Source organism: Salmo salar, unplaced genomic scaffold, assembly GCF_965601325.2.
Source record: "Salmo salar unplaced genomic scaffold, fSalSal1 ptg000742l, whole genome shotgun sequence".
Lineage (NCBI taxonomy): Eukaryota > Metazoa > Chordata > Actinopteri > Salmoniformes > Salmonidae > Salmo > Salmo salar.
Window position 1 is genome coordinate 338062 of NW_027675483.1, and position 27289 is coordinate 365350.

Here is a 27289-nt window from a genome sequence, read left to right on the forward strand (position 1 = left end):
AACCTTTTGGACATTTGTTCAACAGCAGTAATAATAATAATAATAGTAAATAGATGGTAAAATGTACATGAAGTACAATTTATGAGACTTGCTTTAACTCTAAAAGTATTTTGTGGTAATGGTAGAAGTTTTTTAAATGTTTTAAATAACTATTTAAAGCGAATCAGTTTTAAGTATGTTTGGTTTTGAAAAAAACTTATAGTAGTATTAGTGTCTGCAATAGTAATTCTGGTGACTGGTTATAGTTGAAAAGGTAGGTAGATGAAAAGTTAAAATAGCCTGAACATATGAAAGTTGGTTCAGTGTATCTCGCTTGAACAGTTTAAGACTTACTGCTGGTGAGTTATTTCATGGAAATGTATGCAAATATACAGTACCAGTCAAAACATTTGGACAGACCTACTCATTCCAGGTAAATGTTTTATTTTTACTATTATCTACTTTGTTGAATAATAGTGAAGTCATCAAAACTATGAAATAACACATATGGAATCATGTAGTAATTAAACAAATAGATTTTATATTTGAGATTCTTCAAAGTAGCCACCTTAGCCACCAGTAGTTTGCCTTGATGACAGCTTTGCTCACTCTTGACAAGGGAAAACCCTTGAATGAGTATACATTCATTCATACAGCCAGAAGAAGACTGGCCACCCCTCATAGCCTGGTTCCTCTCTTGGTTTCTTCCTAGGTTTTGATTTGATTTGAGTAGGTGTGTCCAAACTTGATTGGTAATGTATATAGTTATGTTTGATACAAGTTTTAAAGAATTTAAAGTTAGGATAGCCTGAACCTGTGAACGTTGTTTTGGTGTATCTAACTTGAACAGTTCAAGAGTTACAATTATTGTTGCTAGGTAATATATGCTGATTTATGCACATTTATGTACTTATAATTTATAGCGCAGACCAGAGCTAGTGTGAGCCAGACCTAGCTAGCTACGCCCAGGACCAGAGCTAGTGTGAGCCAGACCCAGCTAGCTACGCCCAGGACCAGAGCTAGTGTGAGCCAAACCTAGATAGCGATGCACAGGACCAGAGGTAGTGTGAGCCAGACCCAGCTAGCTATGCCCAGGACCAGAGCTAGTGTGAGCCAAACCTAGCTAGCTTTGCCCATGACCAGAGCTAGCACAGAACAGAGCAGTACAGTGCATTTGGAAAGTATTTAGACCCCGTGACTTTATGGAGTCAAGTAAGGTCAAATATGATAGCCTCATATTTAATAATAAATATTTATATTATTTATTAGGATCCACAATTTCACAGAACAAAAATATAAAACGCAACATGCAAGAATATCTACATTACATTGCAGTTCATATAAGGACATCAGTCAATTGAAAGAAAGAAATTTGTCCCTAATCAATGGCTGTGCGAAGACGCTGGATAGTGGTGGGAACTGGAACATGCTGTCGTACACATTGATCCAGAGCATCCCAAAAATGCTCAATGGGTGACGTGTAACAGGGTTGGTTGTGTTGCCACTTGCCTTTAAAGAAAGGTGTATTTAATGTTCAAGCATTCTTATTGGTTGGTTCAATTCCGATGACAATAAGGCGTGTTGTTATTGGCCCCACTTGCAGATTAGGGGAGATAGCGAACATCAGGTCTCGCCAGTATGAAAATGTGATGCAAGGGGTCACGTTCTGAATACTGGTTTTCTATTGGTGCATTTTAACATTTTGTTTACAAGGTTGCTGTACATTGCTGATTTATACATGTGTGGGTATATGGTACCTGTTAGGGATTGAGGGGCTTTCTGGGATGTTCTTTGGTATATGATTGCTGTATTTAAGTGTGTTAGCTAGCATGCTAGCATGCACCGATGTAATGGTCACATAAGCCCACTGCTAACACAGTTGTTTTCATGCTACAGATTTTACCATCGACAGCCATCAACATCATTAAGCCCGGCACAACTAACATGCTGTTTCCTATTTAACAACAGATAATAAATAATGCTCAACTGGGACCACTGGCTGGGGTGATTTATTTGAACAAAACACAACACAAGGAGAGTACGTTTAACATCTGTTACACATGTCAATCCAGAGCATCCCAAACATGCTCAACGGGTGACATGTCTGGTGAGTATGCAGGCCATGGATGAACTGGGACAATTTCAGCTTCCAGGAATTGTGTACAGATCCTTGTGACATGGGGCCGTGCATTATCATGCTGAAACATGAGGTGATGGCGGCGGCTGAATGGCACAACAATGGGCCTCAGGATTTTGTCAGGGAACCTCTGTGCATTTAAATTGCCTTTGATAAAATGCAATTGTTTTCACTGTCCGTAGCTTATACCTACACATACCATAACCCAACTGCCACCTTTGGGCACTTTGTTAACAACGTTGACATCAGCAAACCGCTTGCACACATAACACCATACACATTGTTGTGCGGTAGTGAGGCCAGTTGGTGGCTTATGGAAGAGAAATAAACATTAAATTCTCTGGCAACTGCTCTGGTGGACATTCCAGCAGTCAACATGCCAATTGCACGCCCCCTCAAAACTTGAGACATCTGTGGCATTGTGTTGTGTAACAAAACTGCACAATTTATAGTGGCCTTTTATTGTCCCCAGCACAAGGTGCACCTGTGTAACGATCATTCTGTTTAATCAGCTTCTTGATATGCCACTCCTGTCAGGTAGATGTGTAATCTCGGTAAAGGAGAACTGCTCACTAACAGGGATGTAACCACATTTGAGTCTAGCATTGGAGAGAAATAAGCTTTTTGTGCATATGGAACATTTCTGGGATCTTTTATTTCAGCTCATGGAACCAACACCTTACATGTTGCGTTTATATTTTTGTTCAGTGTACAAGTGCTGCATCTCCTCATCTCTCCTTTGACCCAACGACACACCATTCTGAGTGCACACCAGCGGGGAACATAGTCAAAAACAACACATCTTACATGTCCTACATTCACGGACTGAAACCTATCATTGGGGTTATGTTAAATGTATTATCGTGGACATAATAATCAAGAAATATTTTAGCTCCTGCCACCTTTGGGCACTTTTTTCACAACGTGCTAATCTATTCCAAGCAGAAACAGTCTCACATACATTTACACAACAGTTATATGGTTTCAGGGTGGAATACTTTAGTCATTATCTTTAAACATATAAATTCCTTTATCACATACATGCGCTGAGACATGTCATACGCACAGCGTAGTTGGACAGGCTGGCCATAGCTAGCTGAAATACAAGAGGAAAGAGGAGCAGCAAACATCGGTCAAATAGTTAGGGTTAGTTGACAACGTCACGAAAACCACACAATCGCTACATTGGGGAAATACATTTGTATTGTCGTATTTCTGGATGGCCAGATATCGTTTCTATTGGCTTATATTGGACCTAAGCTTGTCGCCTTTGTGACAACGATTCCTAATGGTAGAGCAGAGGCATGAGCATCTCGTAATTAAAGAAGATCTCAGTTTTATCACCTACCACAGTGTAGGAACATAAAATCTAATCAGTTAATTCACCTGCCCTACCCGGAACGTAATAATATTCCACCTGCCCTACCCAGAACGTAATAATATTCCACCTGCCCTACCCGGAACGTAATAATATTCCACCTGCTCTACCCAGAACGTAATAATATTCCACCTGCTCTACCCAGAACGTAATAATATTCCACCTGCCCGACCCAGAACGTAATAATATTCCACCTGCCCTACCCAGAACGTAATAATATTCCACCTGCCCTACCCAGAACGTAATAATATTCCACCTGCTCTACCCAGAACGTAATAATATTCCACCTGCCCTACCCAGAACGTAATAATATTCCACCTGCCCTACCCAGAACGTAATAATTTTCCACCTGCCCTACCCAGAACGTAATAACATTCCACCTTCTCTACCCAGAACGTAATATAGATTCTTTCCAGACAAGGCATTTTTTTAGTTGCTTGCATCTTTTTATTCAGACCTTATTTGGAAGTACATAAAGGTCGTGACGGCAGTAATGACGATAGTTGCTCAGAGAAACTCCATTCTTTGGAAGCTAATTCCCATATATATTTTGACAGTATTAAGCTTGAAAAGCTGGTGAATGTCAAATTAAAAGGCTGCTTCCTGGGTTTAAAATGGAACTGACTGCGTTTTAGAAACATGAAATCATATTAAAATCTGTTCATTTACAACCCAGGAATTTCTGACAAGAGAGCACTTAGATTTGGTAATTTTCACGGTTTCATAAATTCATAGAATGTTTGGGAATTATGTATAGTAAGTCATTTGTGAAAATTCCATAGCAATATAGAGTGGGAAAGTGGCCTTGCGTTTGGACAATTTAATAGACACTGCAGTAAATAAACCATCTTTCTTGTCTAGGACCAGAGTCTATGCAGACTGGTGCACCATAGCCAATCAGAACTACAGTAGGACTATATACAAACATGCCATTTGCACACAGGCCTGTCATCATTCACTATGAACTGGACTGTGTTTACAGGCAGTAGGGCCTGCCATCATTCTCTATGAACTGGACTGTGTTTTAACAGGCAGTAGGGCCTGCCATCATTCACTTTGAACTGGACTGTGTGTTAACAGGAAGTAGGACCTGTCATTATTCACTATGAACTGGATTGTGTGTTTACAGGAAGTAGCAACAGAGCGACTTTAGATCAATAGAACACATTCACCAAAAGCCACAAAATACACCTGAATGGATTTCTGTTAATATGTAAATACCATGGGAGTCCTCTTACATTTGGGAACTTTTATAGTCCTGTTGATCAAACAATCATGACAAGGTAGGCTATCTTTTCCAATATGCACATCGACAACAAGATCAACAACTAATGCTAGTCAGAGCAAGATTATCTCAAATCTAATGGAGGAACATTAGATAAACCCTCTCAAACTGTTTCAGCAAGTTGGTCGTCAAAACTGCACTGATAAGTGACGGGGAATTGTAGCCTCCTCGTCCTTCTGCTGCTTGTCCCAACCAAGCACCCAGGCTAACTGGCCAAAGTTGGGCGGCAGGTAGCCTAGTGGTTAGAGTGTTGGGCCAGTAACCGAAAGGTTGGTGGATCAAGTCCCTGAGCTGACAAGGTTAAAAATCTGTTGACAAGGTAAAAATCTGCCCCTGAACAAGGCAGTTAACAAACTGTTCCTAGGCTGTCCTTGTAAATAAGAATGTGTTCTTAACTGACTTGCCTAGTCAAATAAAGGTTAACTAAAAATAAAAGTTGGCTAGCTAGCTACACAAATGAGAGAACACCTCACTCTGACCTTTTGACTCACCCCAGAATGCAAACACCCTTGTTAGGCTGTTTGCATGTTATTTAGCATGTTTGTGACTAACTTACTTTCATTGCCTACATTTACTGACACCAGTCATATTCAGCAGGTGTTGCATTGGTAAATTCATCAGTTATTTTGCGCTCTGGTGAGAGTGCTCTGAAATCGAAGTAGATAGTCAAGAGTGAATTTGCAAAACGCAAGAGATATGCTAACTGGATAACAGTCGTTCAATTTCAGAATAGCTAAACGATTAACATGTCTTGCTAGCTAACCAAATGACACCTGCATCCCCATCTCTGTAGCCACCGGAAAATTCAGTCACTCACCCACTCCTCCGATGACATCCTCCTAGCAGCTAGCTATCTAGCTAAGTTAAGTGTTTTAGCTTGCTACATAAATAGATACGCTAGCCTATCAGCCACATTTTAACTGACTTGTGACCACTGGCCTTGGCCTTGCTAGTTTGATTGTATTGACATTCCCAGCCTTAGTTACATTTGTCAAATTCTGTCCAAAATATTGAGTCTTTGAAAGTGAAACAGTATATATCGAATGGAGGCAGGAACAATGTACCAGGGCAGCTGTAATTTACATTGTGATAGCAATATGTTTTGGCCGACCAAAAACAATGCCTTCATGTGTGTCATGGAATGTTGAGTCAAATATAACCTATTTTTAAAACCTGGTTTCTGAGCATAAACTGAGAATTTGATATTTTTGACTGCAAAGTAGTTAAAACGCTGTCAGTTCCACTTTAAACAGTCCAAGGGACACTCACCAAAAATGTGTTGTTCCTTGACCCAAGTAACAAAACTGCAAAAGGTCAACAACATCACCGAGATAATGTTATGAATTTATACAACGGGTGGGTCTAATCCTGAATGCTGATTGGTTAAAAGCGCATTCCAGCCGCTTTTACTGAGAATTTGTCTATTTCACAAATTACCACCGGCTAAATCTATCACGTTAAAATGCCTTTTTATGCTCTTAAATCTGTGAAGAAGGGCAAAGCACCTGGAACAGATAGTCTTTCTGTGGAATTTCATTTACACTTTTGGGAACATTTAGAGGGACCCGTATTCAACATGTTCCAAGAATGCCTTGCTAAGGGTGAGCTGATTACTATCATTAAACAAGGGATTATTTCCTTAATACCAAAACCTGATAAAGATCCCATTTTCATAGATAATTGGAGACCTATTAGATTATTTAATACAGTTTATAAACTGATAATTTTAGCATAAGCTAATAGACTTAAAATGGGCCAAAAACCACCTTATTAATGAAACCCAAATTGGTTTCATGAAATGTCGCCACATCAGCTGTAACGTTAGTTTAGTTTTAGACTTGATTGTTCGCGCTGATTCAGTTGACTCCGACAGTATATAATATTCCTCAACTTTTGTAAAGCATTTTATACAATAGAACACAAGTCCCTAATACATTCGTTGCACACGTTTGGTTTCGGTAGTAGGCACCAAAGATAACCCTGAAGGAGCTGCAAAGCTCCACAGCAGAGACTGGAGTATTTGTCCATCCGACCACTTTAGGACGTACACTTCACAGAGCTGGGCTTTATGGAAGAGTGGCCAGAAAAATTTAAATGTCTTGGAATGGCCTAGTCAAAGCCCAGATTTCAATCCAATTGTGAATCTGTGGTATGACTTAAAGATTGCTGTATACCAGCGGAACCCATTCTTCTTGAGGAGCTGGAGCAGTTTTGCCTTGAAGAACGGGCAAAAATCCCAGTGTCTAGACGTGCCAGGATTATAGAGACATACTCCAAAAGACTTGCAGCTGTAGTTGCTCTACAAAGTATTGCATTTTGGGGGGTGAATAGTTATGCACGCTCAAGTTCTGTTTTTGTCTTATTTCTAGTTTGTTTCACAATAAAAAAATATTTTGATCTTCAAAGTGGTAGGCATGTTGTGAAAATCAAATGATACAAACCCCACAAAAAGTACATTTTTTATTCCAGGTTGTAAGGCAACAAAATAGGAAAAATGCCAATGGCGGTGAATACTTTCACAAGCCACTGTAGTTCACAGGTTGGAGAGGCAAGCACTAAGATTTAGACAAACCCCAACAAATGCTAGGCTAGAAGAATGTGTAAATAATGTCTAGACGCATCCAGGAGCCAAGCAACCCATTTTTATGTAAATATCAATTTGATCAATGCCTTGTGGGGGGAAATGTAATACCATCAAACCTTTGCCACCCCGAAGTGGACACATTTTTGGTCTGGCCCCTGGGCTGGGGAGACAAAGCCTATGCAATCTTAGTCTACTTCTCTGCTATTCAAATATGAAATCGGAACATTCAAATCATATTGTATTTGTTGCATGCGCCGAAAACAGGTGTAGACCTTACAGTGAAATGCTTACTTACAAGCCCTTAACCAACAATGCAGTTTTAAGAAAATCCCTAAAAAAAAGTTAAAGATAAGAAAAACAAATTATTAAAGACAAGCAGTAAATAACAATAGCGGGGCTATATACAGGGGGTACCGGTACAATGTGACAAAATGAGAGGGCACTGGTGTCGAGGTAATTGAGGTAATTATGTACATGTAGGTAGAGTTCTTAAAGTGGCTATATAGATAATAACAGAGTAGCAGCAACAGTGAAGGGGGGGGGGGGGGGGGCATGCAAATAGTCTGGGTGGCCATTTGATTAGCTGTTCAGGAGTCTTATGGCTTGGGGGTAGAAGCTGTTTAGAAGCCAACCAGAATCAAACCATACAGATGTTTTAGTAACTACATCAACTCTATTTGCTTTCCACTTTTTAAAACAACTGAAATGTTGACCACTTTCCCAACACTTAGAGGGTATGAGCTCTTTGTATATTAATCTGCTATTCAAAACATGAAATCAGGGCAGATATAACATCTACCAATGAAGATGTTCAGATCTTTTAGTAACTGTATCAAATTATTTTGGTTAAAAATAAGTTGTTTAATATATCTCAAAATGGAAGGCTTCATTTGCCATTTGCGTCACTTCAAAGTGATGAAAAATGATTTTTTTGTGAGTTAAGCACAGCAGCTTTGTTTACAAGCTGCTAATAAATGGTTCATATAATATTGATTGTAATAACATGAACAATAAAGTAAACAGTAAAGTAATCCTTGGGATTACTCAAAATCAGTAATGTAATCTGATTACTTTTTTTGATTACTTTCACCAATACATTTTAAAAACATTCATCTGATATGTCATTATTTCATTTAGTAGCCTGACATGCCGTTTTCCTGTTTGGGGACTAGTGTGAGGGCATAAAGGTCCTATAATTAATATGTTCTGTAGTGAGAGCGTAAACATAGTCACGTAGTAAAAACATGAGTAGTCTAATCATCTTCATTCAACGTGTACTAGACTATGATGGTAGGATTCAAGAAAATGACTTGACAATAAGTCTGTAACGTAACTAAATATTGAAAAACTCAAGGGGTTTGAATACTTTCTGAATGCAGTGTATATTTGTCAGTTATTCTGATTCTTAAATAATACTAGTTGTATACATGCTTTCAAATATTATGAGTTGTTTAAAAACATGAATCTAAAGATTAGTGTAGAGTGGGGTATATCCCAAAACATTTCATAATCACTCCACACCACTTTCACAAACTACAGTGTAAAAAACTACATCAACAACACCTGTATCACAAACTACAAAACAACTACTTCGTCATTTAATATCTATAAACACCTATATACATTAAACAAATCCAACAATACTTATATGTGACTTGTTTCAAGAAACTAGGCGTAAGTCCCATGTCACTGCTAATAACATGTATTTGTTTTTAAATCAAAATGCGTTTTGGGACAGAAATGCCTTCTAGAACATGTGAACTTTCATGTGCCTTAAGTCTCCTCGCTGCCCGAATATACTCCAGGTTACGGTGGTCGGTCCAGATGAGAAAAGGGTGACGTGCCCCCTCAAGCCAATATCTCCACACCGTCAAAGCCCTGACCACGGCTAACAGCTCCCGGTCCCCCACATCATAGTTGCGCTCCGCCAGGCTCAGCTTCTTAGAAAATAACGCACATGGGCGGAGCTTCGGAGGAACGCCCGAGCGCTGCGATAGCACAGCTCCTACCCCAGCCTCGGACGCGTCCACCTCCACTATGAATGGCAAAGAGGGGTCCGGCTGCGCCAGGACAGGTGCATTGGTAAACAGAACCTTCAGACGATGGAAGGCTCTGTCCGCCTCTGCTGACCATCGTAGCCGCACCGGCCCCCCCTTCATCAGTGAGATAATGGGAGCTGCCACCTGGCCAAAACCCCGGATAAACTTCCGATAATAATTAGCGAACCCCAAGAACCGCTGCACCTCCTTCACAGTGGTTGGGGTTGGCCAATTACGCACAGCCGTCACACGGTCACACTCCACCTCCACCCCCGAGGTGGAAATGCGATATCCTAGAAATGAGACGGCTCGTTTGAAGAACTCACATTTCTCAGCCTTGACGTATAGGTTATGCTCCAGCAGCCGCCCAAGCACTTTACGCACCAGGGACACATGCTCGGCACGTGTGGCGGAGCAGATCAGGATGTCATCGATGTACACCAACACACCCTGCCCGAGCATGTCCCTAAGGACCTCGTCCACAAAGGATTGGAAGACAGCGGGAGCGTTCTTTAACCCATACGGCATGACGAGGTACTCATAATGGCCCGATGTGGTACTAAATGCGGTTTTCCACTCGTCTCCATCTCGGATACGCACCAGGTTATACGCACTCCTGAGATCCAATTTCGTGAAGAAGCGCGCCCCGTGAAATGACTCCACTGCCGTAGCAATGAGAGGTAGCGGGTAACTGAAACCCACTGTGATAGCATTTAGACCTCTATAGTCAATGCACGGGCGCAGACCTCCCTCCTTCTTCTTCACAAAAAAGAAGCTCGAGGAGATGGGGGACTTAGAGGGCCGAATGTATCCCTGTCTCAAGGACTCAGTGACGTATGTATCCATAGCCACTGTCTCCTCCTGAGACAGAGGATACACGTGACTCCTAGGAAGAACCGCGTCGGCCTGGAGGTTTATCGCACAATCCCCTCGTCGATGGGGGGGGTAATAGAGTCGCCTTCGTCTTACTGAAAGCGATAGCCAAATCGGCATACTCTGAGGGAATGTGCATGGTGGAGACTTGGTCTGGACTCTCCACCGTAGTCACACCGATGGAAACTCCTATGCACCTACCTGAGCACTCCCTCGACCACCCCGTCAGAGCCCTCTGCCCCCACGAAATCTGGGGGTTGTGTGTGGCTAGCCAGGGGATTCCCAGTACCACCGGAAACGCTGGGGAGTCAATGAGGAACAGGCTGATACGCTCCTCATGACCCCCCCACGTCTGCATAACCAGTGGCACGGTGACCTCCCCTACTTGGCCTGACCCTAGCGGTCGACTATCTAGGGCGTGCACGGGGAAGGGGTGGTCCAGCTGAACCAGGGGAATCCCTAACCTCTTAGCTAACCCACGGTCCATAAAACTCCCAGCTGTTCCTGAATCGACTAGCGCCTTATACTGGAAGTGAGGGGGAAAATTAGGAAAACAAATGGAGGTGTACAAGTGGTCGACAGGGGGCTCTGGGTGTGGCTGGTGCGGACTCACCTGGGGAGTCGAAGTAGTGCTCTGCCTGCCCTCCGAACTCCCGGAGGGACCTCTCCAGCACCGGTCCACAGTGTGTCCTCTGCGCCCATATCAGGTGCAGGAGAGACCCCCCCTCCGGTCCTCCTCGATGCAGCCCCCCCTATCTCCATGGGCTGTGGAGCGGGAGGACTGGGAGGCGGAACGAACAGGCCCCGACTGGAACGTCCCCGGGCAGCCAGCAGGTTGTCCAATCTAATGGACAAATCCACCAGTTGGTCCAGAGTGGAGGTGTTGTCCCTACAAGCCAGCTCCCGGCGGACGTCCTCGTGAAGGCTGCACCTATAGTGGTCTATCAGGGCCCGCTCGTTCCACCCCGATCCAGCGGCGAGAGTCCGGAATTCCAATGCGAAATCCTGAGCTCTCCTCGTCTCCTGTCTCAAATGGAATAGTCGCTCACCCGCCGCCCTGCCCTCCGGGGGATGATCGAAAACCGCCCGGAAGCGGCGGGTGAACTCAGGGTAGTCACCCCGGGCCGAGTCTGGAACATCCCAGACCGCATTGGCCCATTCCAGGGCTCGACCCGTGAGACACGAGACGAGGACGCTCACCCTCTCTTCGTCGGAGGGAGGGGGGCGGACGGTCGCCAGGTACAGTTCTAGTTGGAGCAGGAACCCCTTGCACCCAGCGGCCGTCCCATCGAACTCCCTGGGAGGTGAAATCCGGATCCCGCCGGCACCCGCTTCAGTGGGTGTGGGTAGGGGCGCAGGGTGAGGGACCGGAGCTGGTCTGGCTGGGGAGGCACCTCTCTCCCAGCTCTCCAACCGGGCCAACACCTGATCCATGGCCGAGCCTAGGCGGTGAAGGAGGCTGGCATGTTGGGAGACCTGCTCAGCCATGGATGGCGCTTCTGCTCCTGCTGACTCCATAGGAGATGGTGCGGGATTCTGTCACGACTGACTTGGACTAGTGTAGAGGCGGAATCAGATGCAGGAGACAGAGGTGCTGGAGGTGAGTGTCTTTTAATAAATCGACACACACAAAAGGCCGTAAGGCACAGGGCGCTACATACAGTCTGCCTGGGAAAAACACATTCCCATAACACACGAAAAATATTATCACACGGCACAAAAAGCAAGGGCCGCAGCCCGGTAAATCTTCTGACAAAACTGTCAGTGAAAATGTACAAATCACGTCCCACCGTCCTGAGTGGACAATAAACAATCCCGCACAAAACTCCAACTGAAAACACACACTAAATAAGCCCCCACTAATGACAGACACAAAACAGGTGCGGAACAGACAGACACAACCAAAAGACACAGAAACAACGATCGGTGGCAGCTAATAGGCCGGCAACGACGACCGCGAGCGCCGCCCGACCGAGGAGGGGCGCCACTTTCGTTGGATCCTGTGACAGTTACCTGTCTGGTTATTTTAATTTCATTACAGACTCTCATAGCCATCACACCAGAGCAAGTGTTACAAATATCAGACAGCTTCACTATAGGAGCCTGGCTGGAAAAAGCTATTTCCTTAACACTGGTGCAGAGGAATGGAGTTGTGTACCAAAACAGATCAAAATCCATCCATAAGTTATGAAGTTATAAGGCAAACCTTAAGGAATGTTTTAAGACAGAACAGGCTAAGAGAAAGTATAATATTCTGAACAAAAATATAAACACAACATGTAAAGTCAAAGATCCCAGAAATGTTCCATACACACAAAAAGCTTATTTCTCTCAACATGTTGTGCACAAATTTATATGCATCCTTGTTAGTGAGCATTTCTCCTTTGACAAGATAATCCATCCACCTGACAGGTGTGTCATATCAAGAAGCTGATTAAACAGCATGATCATTATACAGGTGTACATTCTGCTGGGGACAATAAAAGGCCACTCTAAAATGTGCAGATTTGTCACACAGCATAAAGCCACAGACGTCTTAAGTTTTGAGGGAGCATGCAATTGTCATGCTGACTGCAGGAATGTCCAACAGTGCTGTGGCCAGATAATTTAATGTAAACTTCTCAACCATAAGCCACCTCCAATGTCATTTTAGAGAATTTGGCAGGACATCCAACAGGTCTCACAACTGTAGAACATGTCTGACCACACCTGCACAGGAGCTCCACATCCGGCTTCTTCAGCTGCTGGATCATCTGAGACCAGCCACCCGGACAGCTGATGAAACTGTGGGTTTGCACAACCAAAGAATTTGTGCTCAAACTGTCAGAAACCGTGTCAGGGGAGCCCATCTGCGTGCTCGTCGACCTCGCCGGTATTTTGACCTGACTGCAGTTCGGCATTGTAACTGACTTCAGTGGACAAATGCTCACCTTTGATGGCCACTGGCAGCTGGAGAAATGTGCTCTTCACAGATGAATCCTGGTTTCAACTGTACCGGGCAGATGGCAGACAGCGTGTTTGGTGTCGTATTGGTAAGTGGTTTGTTGATGTCAACGTTGTGAACAGAGTGTCCCACGGTGGCAGGGGGGTTATGGTATGGGCAGGCATAAACTACAATGAACACAATTGCATTTTATCAATGGTAATTTGAATGCATAGAGATACCTTGACAAGATCCTGAGGCCCCTTGTCGTGCCATTCATCCGCCGCCATCACCTCATGTTTCAGCATTATTATGCACGGCCCCATGTCGCAAGGATCTGTACACAATTCCAGGAAGCTGTGCATGTCTCAATTCTTCCATGGCCTGCACACTCACCAGATATGTCAATCAGTGAGCATGTTTTGGGACGCTTTGCATCAACAGAATTCCACATGCCACAATCAACAGCCTGATCAACTCTAGGCGAAGGAGATGTGTGAGGCAAATGATGGTTACACCAGATACTGACTAGCTGTCTGATCCACACCCATACCTTTTTTAAAGTTATCTTTGACCAACAGATGCATATCTGTATTTGCAGTCATGTTGAATCCATAGATAAGGGCCTGATGAATGAATTTACATTGACTGGTTTCCTTATAAGAACTGTAACTCAGTAATATCTTTTAAATTGTTGCATGTTGAGTTGATATTTTTTGTTCAATGTAGTATTAATGAAACTATTTGTTTTCATATTATAATTTTGTGTACGTATTTGGTTTTTATGTATTTTCAATTTTAACTTGTCATCTTCAATCATTTTAAATGGATTTTATACATATGTGGTTGTATTGTGTTTTTACATTGTTAAATCTAATCCTCTAGCGGGTCACGGAACACACCTTCCACGTTGTTCATTATTTTCCATTGAACCCATAGCCCCTGGTTGATTATCCCTCACATAACACTGATTAGATGGTATGACTTGAAATGAAGGATTTTCCCTTTTGCCTTGACATTGGCAGGATGTTTTTACACAAGGAAGGGAATCCTCCATATTACCTTTTTAAAAGGGTATTTTTCTTTGTTTTCTTACAGTTTACAGTATATGTATTGTGGTTAGGGGTTGTTTCTGGACAGGAATGCCAGGTCCACTTTGACATTATGCTGAAGTTTTTCTTAATGGAAATTCAGTCCACCACTGTGTCTTGTCTGATGTACAAATCTATAGATGGAATCCATTTAACATTCCCTATTTCTCCACTAAACCACTGGTTTGTTACTCATACACCGCATATCGTTGTAACAGGGGAGATGCTGTTTTTAGTTAGGCTATAGAAAATATAACAAGTAGTGAAATAACACAAACATTCTGAAAGCGGTTAAATATTTATTTCAAGAAAAATACACATAATCGTATTTAAAAAAAAAACATTTTAGATTTTTCCCAGTAATCAACATACACAATAGATAATCTACAGAATACAGGATGAATGAGGTTATAAAATATATATATTTTCCTATAAATGAAGAATGTTATTATCCCTAAACTACAACAGTGACTGATATATATAGTACATTAAAAATAGTAGTTTTATGTTGGTGTATATATTTCATGAAAATAAAGGAGATCCGCACACTCTAGGAGCTCAGATGCAAAAATGTAATATCCAACGTTTGGACAGCCAAGCTGTCTTCATCAGGGTATAAAACAAAGTGTATGTATTATGTATTTATGTCAGTGTATATATTTCACCAACAGAAAATGAATGGCGCCAGACATCTGTATACCCAATGTGACATTTTATGCCTTTCCCTAACCTTAACCCAAACCTCAGTGAAGCAATACCTGAAATTAACCTAACATTACCATAATCAATTAAGTTTTTTTTCGGCCGGTTGAATATCCAATTCCTAGTCCTATACATTGGGACGAATTTCAGCATAGTTTTTAATGACAGAAGAGAAGCGAATGACTTTGACCTCATTGGTTTTGGTCTTCTTGTCATCCCACTGGTACTCTGGAGACAACAGCTTGCTGGGCTTGTTGTAAAGCAGGTACCTGTTGAGGTGACTCTCCTCCTGCCAGGCAGCCTCGATGGAATTCCTCGCGTCCTCTTCAAGCTGGTTCCGACAAACCTTTGTTAGTGTGTACACATCCTCCACGGACCCTCCGAACACAGCCCCGGCGTAGTAGTAGTCTCCCTCATCCATGGGGATGTAGGCTGTCGAGGCTGGGCGCCGTTCATATGTGAAGAGGTCACGGGTCGCCTGGTAAAACCATGGGTGAATCACAGCAACCAGCCTGCCCAGAGACTCGGCCCCCCAGCGAGCGTGGAACTTGCTGTCCACGTCCAGACAGAAGATGTAGTCGGCCTCCCTGCTGATCTGACGTTCGATGGCTGTCTGGATGATCTCCATCCTCCGGGCTGATATCTCCTGCCAGCGGTTTGAACCTGGGACCTGGATCACACTCAAATGTCTCCCCTGGGACAGGTTCACTGATGGAACATCATCGGGACGATCAGTGAAAACATAGTAGCGCACGTTGAAGTCGACCATGAAGTGCTTCTCTGCTGTCTCCAGGAAATCTTGGAGAAAGCGGACGTATCTGTCAGAATTTAAAGACACACAGGTAACTGACAAAATATAGGAAACATCAACATAAAGGGTACTTAATAGAGAGTTGGGCCACCACCAGCATCCTTGGGCCACCACGAGCCACCTTTGGCCACCACCAGCCACATTGGGCCACCACCAGCCACATTGGGCCACCACCAGCCACATTGGGCCACCACCAGCCACCTTGGGCCACCACCAGCCACCTTGGGCCACCACGAGCCACCTTTGGCCACCACCAGCCACCTTGGGCCACCACCAGCCACATTGGGCCACCACCAGCCACATTGGGCCACCACCAGCCACCTTGGTCCACCAACAGCCACCAGAACAGCTCTAATGCACCTTGGCAAAGATTCTACAAGTGTCTGAAACTCTATCGGAGGGATAATTTGGTGTTTTGTTGATGGTGGTGGAAACACTATCTCAGGCTCATTTGGTTTGAGATCTGGTGACTGGCATATGGTTTACATCGTTTTCATGCTCATCAAACCATTAGGTGACCACTTGTGCCCTGTAAATGGGGGCATTGTTGATCTGGGGGCATAGCCATGGTAGCAAAAAGAATGAATGAAATAATGGTCAGCCCAGCCTTTTTATACATGACCGTTAGCATAATGGGATGTTCATTGCTTAATTAACTCAGAAACCACACCTGTGTGGAAGCACCTACATTCAATATACTTTGTATCCCTCATTTACTAGTGTTTTCCACTATTTTGTCAGTTACCTGTACATAACATAAGGGTTTAAGGTGCCTTGCTCAAGTGCACAATGGCAGTATCAGGCTCCTGCGATTCTGATGCCAGAAACCCTCTGTAACTGTATGGTCATTTTCATTGGACTGTATAGGACATACTCAACTGTTTCTGACCAGAAATTACAGTCTACCAAGAAATAAACAAAGTAGTACAGTTATTCAAATATTAGCCAAGCTGTGAATCATGACATCATGATATTGTATTACCTGCCATGTGACATTAGCTGGTTATGTCCTCATACACTGAGTGTTTTTTTGTTGTCTTGCCCATTCACCATCGGAATGGCACACATACACAATCCATGTCTCAATTGTGTCGAGGCTTAACAATCCTTCTTTAACCTGTCTCCTCTCCTTCGTCTACACTGATTGAAGTGGATTTAACAAGTGACATCAATAAGGGATCATAGCTTTCACCTGGATTCACCTGGTCAGTCTGTTATGGAGAAAGCACGTGTTCATAATGTTTGTACACTCTGTGTAGTTTCAGTGTTGTAAAAATATTGATCGTTTAATTTCCCTTTTGAATATTTGGGAAAAGTTGTAGGCTACTCACTTTCCAACGGCAAACACTGTTGTTGCTATGGTGAGGTTCATGGACTTGTAGATTATGTCGACGAGGTCAGGGTCAAAGGTTCCTTCCCAGACGATGGGTGCCAACCATGGGGTGACTGCCACCACATCAGTACGACTAAAGAAACAGAACAAGATCAAGCCTGACTGCGTGGTACTGATTATGATCTCAATGTTTACAGATATTCAGATCAAGCCTGACTGTGTGGTACTGATTATGATCTCAATGTTTACAGATATACAGATCAAACCTGACTCTGTGGTACTGATTATGATCTCAATGTTTACAGATATACAGATCAAGCCTGACTGTGTTGTACTGATTATGATCTCAATGTTTACAGATATACAGATCAAGCCTGACTGTGTGGAACTGATTATGATCTCAATGTTTACAGATATTCAGATCAAGCCTGACTGTGTGGTACTGATTATGATCTCAATGTTTACAAATATACAGATCAAGCCTGACTGTGTTGTACTGATTATGATCTCAATGTTTACAGATATTCAGATCAAGCCTGACTGTGTGGTACTGATTATGATCTCAATGTTTACAGATATACAGATCAAGCCTCACTGTGTGGTACTGATTATGATCTCAATGTTTACAGATATTCAGATCAAGCCTGACTGTGTGGTACTGATTATGATCTCAATGTTTACAGATATACAGATCAAGCTGGAATGTGTTGTACTGATTATGATCTCAATGTTTACAGATATACAGATCAAGCTGGAATGTGTTGTACTGATTATGATCTCAATGTTTACAGATATACAGATCAAGCTGGAATGTGTGGTACTGATTATGATCTCAATGTTTACAGATATACAGATCAAGCTGGAATGTGTTGTACTGATTATTATCTCAATTGTTTTTCAAATAAAGGTCCTTGAAAAGATGTGTGGTATACTAGGCTACACGCTGATGTGGAAGTTAACAATGATAAGTAACTAACATAAGGTAACAACACTACTCACCCCACCAAGACACTGGGCTGCTTGTACAATAGCCTGGGAGAACAAAACGTAATTCATTAGTTAATGAAGATATGGGCTGATGTTATTGCTCTCTCAAAAAAAGGTGCTAGTACCAAAAAGGGGTTTTAACTTCACTATAAGGGAAACCTTTTTTGGGCTGTGGAGAACCTTTTTATATCTTTTCTTTGGATAATAATTCATTAAAAAATTGAATAATAGGATAGTAGTTCATTTTTTTATTTTGTTTTGTTTCACCTTTATTTAACCAGGTAGGCAAGTTCAGAACAAGTTCTCATTTACAATTGCGATCTGGCCAAGATAAAGAAAAGCAGTTTGACAACATACAACAACACAGAGTTACACATGGAGTAAAACAAACATACAGTCAATGATACAGTAGAAAAATAAGTCTATGTACAATGTGAGCAAATGAGGTGAGATAAGGGAGGTAAAGGCAAAAAAAAGACCATGGTGGCAAAGTAAATACAATATAGCAAGTAAAACACTGGAATGGTAGATTTGTAGTAGAAGAAAGTGCAAAGTAGAAATATAAAATAAATAAAATAAATAAATACAGTAGGGGAAGGGGTAGTTGTTTGGGCTAAATTATAGATGGGCTATGTACAGGTTCAGTGATCTGTGAGCTGCTCTGACAGCTGGTGCTTAAAGCCAGTGAGGGAGATAAGTGTTTCCAGTTTCAGAGATTTTTGTAGTTCGTTCCAGTCAACCCAGTCTAATCTAGGTTGCTTTTAAAAAAAATGTATAAGGGTGGTTGCGATAATAACATTTGTATAATTTCCGTGTAGTTTTTTAATCCACGTGGTTTCACCCTTGGACGTAAACATGAAGTTTGTGGAGAACTGATTTGGGGGGTTGGTAATTAGGTAGTGGTGTGTTCTCCAGAGTCTGTGAGATTTAGTTACGTTAAGACCCTTTAAGTTAGAGTGATTGAGGTTTGTATATTGTTTTGTGTTTTCAGTGTTCTATATTAAAAGTTAACATGAGCACTCAACCCGCTGCGCCTTGGTCCCTTTCATACGATATATTATTGAATACACAAGAATGGTGTATAATAAAAGACAAGTTTACAGTTCTTATCTAAACATAAGAGAACAGACATTAACCAAAAGACCCAGAGTTCTGGGCACAAAACAAATAATACAAAACAAGACATACAAAACAAGGACAGGTAGAAAAAAAAATAATAATAATACATTTTTTTTAAAAAGGGTCGATGTAGCCCCCCCACTTATACCCCACTTTATCCCCCCTTATTCCACCCTATTCCCCTCCCAACTGCTCGGGTGGCGGGGCCAGCACACGCTGCCCAAAGGTAGATTACCGTATGACAATTAAGAGTGCGTTAAGTGCAAATTCACAGAGCCGCCTGGTCCAAGTAAGAGAGGAAAGGCTGCCAGATTTGATCAAATGTTGATAATTTATTGTTCAAAATATATCTAATTCTTTCTAAGTGTACAGTGTTTGCCAATTCGCTGAGCCATAATTTGGTAGAGGGCGCTTCCCTCTTTTTCCAAAACAACAAGATTAATTTTTTTGCCGAAATGAGACTGTAAGAGATGAGTTGTTTTTGGGAGTTGGTTAATCCGTTTAGGGAATCGGACACTCCCAGGATTATCAGAAGCGGGTCTGGGTCTATTGAAGTCTCCAGAACTTCAGAGAGGACCCCAAAAATTCCACACCAATACCCATACAAGTTAGAGCATAGGGCAAAGCAGTGGAGTAGTGTACCCTGCTCAGCCTGACATTTATCACACATAGGGGATGTACCAGGAAATATCCTATGCAGTTTGGTTTTGGAATAGTGTAATCTGTGTAATACCTTGAATTGTATGAGACGATGTCTGGAGTTAATGGAGCAGGTGTGGATATACACCAAGCTATCTTCCCAGTCTGCCACCGAAATGTCAGTACCTAGTTCTTCCTCCCATTTCGCCTTAATGGCATCAGTAGAGGGTGCGCTAACAGATTGAAAAGCATTATATATACGAGATATCAGTTTGTCTGAGGTGGGGCATATTTGTATGCATCCGTCAAACGTGGAAGGTTTAGCATTCCCAAATGTTGGGAGGTATTTTCTAACATAGTCTCTAATCTGTAGGTATCTGAAAAAGTTACTTCTGGGAAGATTATAAGTTTCCCTCAGCGATTCAAAGGAAGCAAAGGTTCACCCTATATATAAATCCCCTATGGTACTTATCCCCAACTCTCCCCACCGCTCAAAGGTGTTATCAAGGTTAGAGGGGGCAAAGGAGGGATTCCTGGCAACAGGAAGCATGAACGATATTGGTCTAAGATCAAAGTGGACTTTAATTTGCTTCCAGATTCGGACTGTGCTATGTATAATAGGATTGTTACGGTAAAGTGACATCTCCAGATTGACAGGTGACAAAATCACAGCACCAATAGAGAAGGGGTGGCACTCCTCTCGCTCCATACTAAGCCAGCTGGATGGCGGGAGTGCGTCATCCAGCAGAAACGTAACAGCGCGGAGGTTGGCGGCCCAGTAGTAAAATATAAAGTTTGGGAGAGACAATCCTCCTTCCATCTTGGATTTACAGAGGTGTTTTTTACCTATCCTGTGTGTTTTATAATCCCAGATGAAAGGATTGATAATAGAGTCCAGTTGTTTATGAAAGGATTTAGGTATGAATATTGGGATGTTCTGGTATAGGTAGAGCAGTTGTGGGAGGAAGACCATTTTAATGGCATTAATTCTTCCGAGCAGAGAAATTGGGAGAGTTCTCCAAAATTGTATGTTTGCCTTAAGTTTTTGCATCAGGGAGGGGAAATTCTCTTTAAATAGTAAGGAGTATTGTTTGGTAACTACAATTCCAAGGTAGGTAAATTTATCTGAAGATAGCTTAACTGGAAGATGTTCTAGCCAGGAGGTGTTTTGCAACCGAATGGGCATTAATTCACTCTTGTTCCAATTTATTCTGTATCCCGAGAAGGTACCAAACAAATTAATCACCTCTAGAATAGCTGGAATACTATCTTGGGGTTCTGTTACATAGAGGAGAATGTCATCTGCGTATAGGGAAATCTTATTTAGAGTATGTTTAGTATTATAGCCGTGTATTGCTGCATGAGATCTGATCGCTTGAGCGAGAGGTTCAATAATTAGGGCGAAGAGCATAGGCGACAGCGCACAACCCTGCCTTGTCCCTCTGTGAAGGTTAAATCGGGGCGACAATGATTGGTTAGTGAGTATTCTCGCACAGGGGTTCCTATATAAAAGCTGGATCCACTTTATGAACCCATCTCCAATATTAAATTTTTGTAGGACCTTGAATAGATAGGGCCACTCAACTTGGTCAAAGGCCTTTTCAGCGTCAAGAGATATAACGGCTAGGTCCACGTTAGGTAACCTCTGAGAATACATAATGTTGAATAGGCGCCTGAGATTGAAGAATGAGTTTCTGGTAGGGATAAAGCCGGTCTGGTCTGAATGGACCAATTTGCCAATTAAGGTGCTCAGCCTGTTAGCCAAAGTTTTTGCTAAAATCTTTTGGTCTGTATTAAGGAGGGATATTGGTCTGTATGACCCTACCTCTTCCGGATCCTTACCCTTCTTATGTATAACTGTGATAAACGCCTCATCCAAAGTGGATGGGAGCACTCCATCCTCGTTGGCCTGAACCAACATTTTGTGTAGGTAGGGAGAGAGCATGTTGCTGAATGTTTTGTAGAATTCACTCGGGTATCCATCTGGGCCCGGGGTCTTGCCACTCTTTAGAGATTTTATTGTTTCTGTAATTTCTTCAAGAGATATTTCCTTATTCAGGAAGTTAGAGTCTTCCTGGTTCAGGGCAGGAAGATTACAGTTCTCCAAAAAGTTTTGCATAATTAAGGGGTTAGGATCCGCCTTAGATGTATATAAAGTCTCATAAAACTGACGGAATCTGTCATTTATGTCTTTGGGGGAAGAGAGTAATTCCCCAGATGCAGATTTAACTTTGTGAATCATACGGTCACTCACATTCTTACGAAGTTGTCTGGCGAGTAGTTTGTGTGGTTTGTCACCAAACTCAAAATATTTTTGCTTGGCATAGAGAAAAGATTTAGCAATTTTAGCAGAGAGGATCTGATTGTATTTAAATTTTAAAGACATAATTTTTTTTATGTTTCTCCCTAGATGGGTGTCTAGCATTCTCCCTATCCAGTAAGTGAATTTGTCCCTCCAGTTCTACCAATTCTCTTCTGTTTTGACTACTCCTGGCAGTCTGAAAGGAGATGATACAGCCTCTCAAATAAGCCTTCAGTGTTTCCCACAATAATGCTGGGGAAGTCTCTGTGTTGTCGTTGGTATCAAAGAAAAATGTAATTTGATCTTTAAGATGTTCACAGAATGTTTGTTCTGTGAGGAGCTGAGGATTCAACCTCCAGACCCTCTCGTTTGGTACGATGTCACCCAATCTCAGGGAGAAGGTGAGTGGACTGTGGTCAGAGATTATAATATCATGATACCTCACATTACAGGTATAGGGGAGTAGTTTAGCATCAACCAAAAAGTAGTCAATTCGAGTATAAACATTGTGAACATGAGAGTAAAAGGAGTATTCCCTACCCGTAGGGTTAGAGATCCTCCATATATCAAATAAGTTCGCATTTTTTATGTAGGTATTGAAGAATTCGCTTGAATAGGAGGTAGGGGTTCGCCGGGTAGAGGATCTATCCAAATATTGGTCTAGTACACAGTTGAGGTCTCCTCCAATGACCAGGTTAGTATGGGAGATATCTGGAATCAGGGCAAGGACTCTTTTGAAAAAAGAGGGGTTATCAATGTTTGGCCCATAGATATTAAGTAGAGTTACAGAAGTAGAGTGGATCTCTCCTATTACGATCACATAACGACCCTCTTTGTCCACAATAGTGGTTTTATGTTGAAAGGGAATTCCTTTCCATACCAGAATCGCTGTGCCTCTCGTTTTGGCAGAGAAGTTAGAGTGATACACTTGCCCCACCCACTTACATTTAAGTCTGTTATGAGAATTGTTTTTCAGATGGGTTTCTTGCAAAAATATTTCTTGCAAAAATATAATATCAGACGAGAGTTGATAGACAACCCTTGTGTTGTCCAGGGTTTGTCTCCTCCTTTTCTGAGGAGCAGCTTTAACTGCTATGAGATGTACAGACGTCTGCCTTCCCTAAAGCTGCTATAAAGCTATAAAAGCTGCTTTCACTCACTCCTCTCTACATTCTCCTCTTCTGTCTCTGCTGCTAAAGCCACTTTCTACCACTCTAAATTCCAAGCATCTGCCTCTAACCCTAGGAAGCTCTTTGCTACCTTCTCCTCCCTCCTGAATCCTCCTCCCCCTCCCCGCGGATGACTTCGTCAACCATTTTGAAAAGAAGGTTGACGATATCCGATCCTCGTTTGCTAAGTCAAACGACACCGCTGGTCCTGCTCACACTGCCCTACCCTGTGCTTTGACCTCTTTCGCCCCTCTCTCTCCAGATGAAATCTCGCGTCTTGTGACGGCCGGCCGCCCAACAACCTGCCCACTTGACCCTATCCCCTCCTCTCTTCTCCAGACCATTTCCGGAGACCTTCTCCCCTTCCTCACCTCGCTCATCAACTCATCCTTGACCGCTGGCTACGTCCCTTCCGTCTTCAAGAGAGCGAGAGTTGCACCCCTTCTGAAAAAACCTACACTCGATCCCTCCGATGTCAACAACTACAGACCAGTATCCCTTCTTTCTTTTCTCTCAAACTCTTGAACGTGCCGTCCTTGGCCAGCTCTCCTGCAATCTCTCTCAGAATGACCTTCTTGATCCTAATCAGTCAGGTTTCAAGACTGGGCATTCAACTGAGACTGCTCTTCTCTGTGTCACGGAGGCTCTCCGCACTGCTAAAGCTAACTCTCTCTCCTCTGCTCTCATCCTTCTAGACCTATCTGCTGCCTTTGATACTGTGAACCATCAGATCCTCCTCTCCACCCTCTCCGAGTTGGGCATCTCCGGCGCGGCCCACGCTTGGATTGCGTCCTACCTGACAGGTCGCTCCTACCAGGTGGCGTGGCGAGAATCTGTCTCCGCACCATGCGCTCTCACCACTGGTGTCCCCCAGGGCTCTGTTCTAGGCCCTCTCCTATTCTCGCTATACACCAAGTCACTTGGCTCTGTCATATCCTCACATGGTCTCTCCTATCATTGCTATGCAGATGACACACAATTAATCTTCTCCTTTCCCCCTTCTGATAACCAGGCGGCGAATCGCATCTCTGCATGTCTGTCAGACATATCAGTGTGGATGACGGATCACCACCTCAAGCTGAACCTCGGCAAGACGGAGCTGCTCTTCCTCCCGGGGAAGGACTGCCCGTTCCATGATCTCGCCATCATGGTTGACAACTCCCTTGTGTCCTCCTCCCAGAGTGCTAAGAACCTTGGCGTGATCCTGGACAACACCCTGTCGTTCTCCACTAACATCAAGGCGGTGATCCGATCCTGTAGGTTCATGCTCTACAACATTCGCAGAGTACGACCCTGCCTCACACAGGAAGCGGCGCAGGTCCTAATCCAGGCACTTGTCATCTCCCGTCTGGATTACTGCAACTCGCTGTTGGCTGGGCTCCCTGCCTGTGCCATTAAACCCCTACAACTCATCCAGAACGCTGCAGCCCGTCTGGTGTTCAACCTTCCCAAGTTCTCTCACGTCACCCCGCTCCTCCGCTCTCTCCACTGGCTTCCAGTTGAAGCTCGCATCCGCTACAAGACCATGGTGATTGCCTACGGAGCTGTGAAGGGAACGGCACCTCCATACCTTCAGGCTCTGATCAGGCCCTACACCCAAACAAGGGCACTGCGTTCATCCACCACTGGCCTGCTGGCCCCCCACCTCTGAGGAAGCACAGTTCCCGCTCAACCCAGTCAAAACTGTTCGCTGCTCTGGCACCCCAATGGTGGAACAAGCTCCCTCACGACGCCAGGACAGCGGAGTCAATCACCACCTTCCGGAGACACCTGAAACCCCACCTCTTTAAGGAATACCTGGGATAGGATAAAGTAACCCTTCTAACCCCCCCCCCCAACAAAAAGATATAGATGTACTATTGTAAAGTGGTTGTTCCACTGGATATCATAAGGTGAATGCACCATTTTGTAAGTCGCTCTGGATAAGAGCGTCTGCTAAATGACTTAAATGTAAATGTAATGTAAATGAGAGTGCTTTCAAGTGGGCTAGGACCTTGCCTCTCTTAATTGGTTCATTTAAACCCTTGACATTCCAGGAAGTGAATGTAAGCCCCGCCCTCCTCTCATTTGTAGTTCCTATGGTGGCCTGCATAGCATGTAAGTTACTAAAAAGGTAAGAAAGTGCACCAAACTATCACGATCAGCATATGTAGCACCTACACCCGAGCAGTATCCAACCCACCCCTCCCCCCTGCAAGCACCTTTACTCTCCACCCTATTCCCCTACTTACCCCAACATTTACCCCTCCCATCAACCCACATTTAACAGGCATACACAAAAAGGAGAGAAAAAAAACATGAAAATAAAAATAATAAACACATTGTCTGGCCGATGCCAAAAAAGCACGGCGCGACCTCGAACAAGAGGTAAAACAAAAATAATATCCCAACTGTACGTTCACCTCTCATTATCCTAGAACTTCTACTAACATCTGAACTGAGGAGGCTCCCGTGATTAAAGTGTTCAATTAGCATCTATTAAACCTAAACAGAATAAGTTGCAACTTAAACATATTGTGCACTTAAGCTTCATCTTGGGTCAATCCCTGAGATAAGCAAGATATAGCATCACAAGATTACATTGCTAAGCAATGCCGGTCTAAACATAAACCATCCGCAACCGAGATAGACAGCAGTACAATTACATATTGTGGGTTAGGAGATGGGAACAAGGATTTCGATAAATTGAACGTACCCCCCAATAAAAAATAAAAAAATAAAATAATAATAAAAAATACATTTTTTCCCCCTTCTAAAAAAACAATAGTGATATATATATACACATACACATACATACACATACACATATATATACACATACATACATACATACACACATACATACATACATACCTATATACACACACACATACACATACATCCATCCATACACATACCCACTTGTACATATACATACATACATACATACATACATACATACATACACACACGTGCCCATATATACACACACACACACGTGCATACCTACCTACACACACCCATGCGCAAGTATATACACGCATACCCACATACGTACACACGTGCATACATACACACACACATACACTTATGCACATACACCCAAAAATATATACTTATAGAAATAAATATTTAAAAAAATATATATATACGCAGGTACACACACACACACACACACACACATACACACGTCTACATACACACCCCAGAATAGTAATCTACACTAATTTAAAATATACACATACCTAATACTAAAAAGCTAAGAGAAAATAATAATAAAGTACACATAGTAATTACATGTACGCACACCTACACAGACACAAGCCCCACGGAGGTCTGGTGGGAATCTAATCGTGAGAGCAGGCCAGGCTATGACAAAGGCAGAACAGCACAAAACATCAACTTGCTATCCAGGTGTCTGCGTCTGCCCCTTCCCAGCCATCACCCCCAGACCTCCGCAAGCAATAACTAACTGGTATGGTAATAGGAATAATGTAATAATTGAAAAATAAATAACGAAACAAAACAAAAATGGGGGAACATAAGTATATCCATCCGAAAGTGTCAATGATCAGACCTGGAAGGCCTCCCAAACAGGCACCACCACGAACCCAGTCGGAATTAAAGTGAAACTGACGTTAAATGAGAGCTCTAACCGCCCTCCATTGGTCATCTCAGCGTGTTACATGTTCGGCAAGCCCTGTCGAGACCGTTTAGTATGGTTTCACCCGTTATGGTATAGTATGGGTTCGAGTCCATGAGCAGACCCTAACACACAATGACAAGGCACTCTAACCTGTACGGGGGATTGGCGTATATTCCCGGATAAACTTCTCTGCGTCCAAAATCGAGGAGAGCCAAATCTTCTCTCCGGAAGGCGGGGTAATTCTTAGTCTTGCAGGGAAGAGCAAGGCTGGGCGAAGATGGAGTTTGTAGAGTTTGGTCATGACATCTCTGTA

General features: G+C 42.9%; 1 protein-coding gene across 1 annotated transcript; it reads right to left on the reverse strand.

The window, feature by feature from the left end:
• Positions 1–14575: 14575 nt before the first annotated feature.
• LOC106592658 (globoside alpha-1,3-N-acetylgalactosaminyltransferase 1-like) lies at positions 14576–18287 on the reverse strand. Its single transcript, XM_014183999.3, has 3 exons — positions 18135–18287; positions 17134–17268; positions 14576–15809 (listed from the first exon to the last, which is right to left on the reverse strand). The coding sequence occupies exons 2-3, from the start codon at positions 17172–17174 to the stop codon at positions 15119–15121; spliced, it is 732 nt and encodes a 243-aa protein (XP_014039474.2). The 5' UTR covers positions 17175–17268; positions 18135–18287; the 3' UTR covers positions 14576–15118.
• Positions 18288–27289: the final 9002 nt, after the last annotated feature.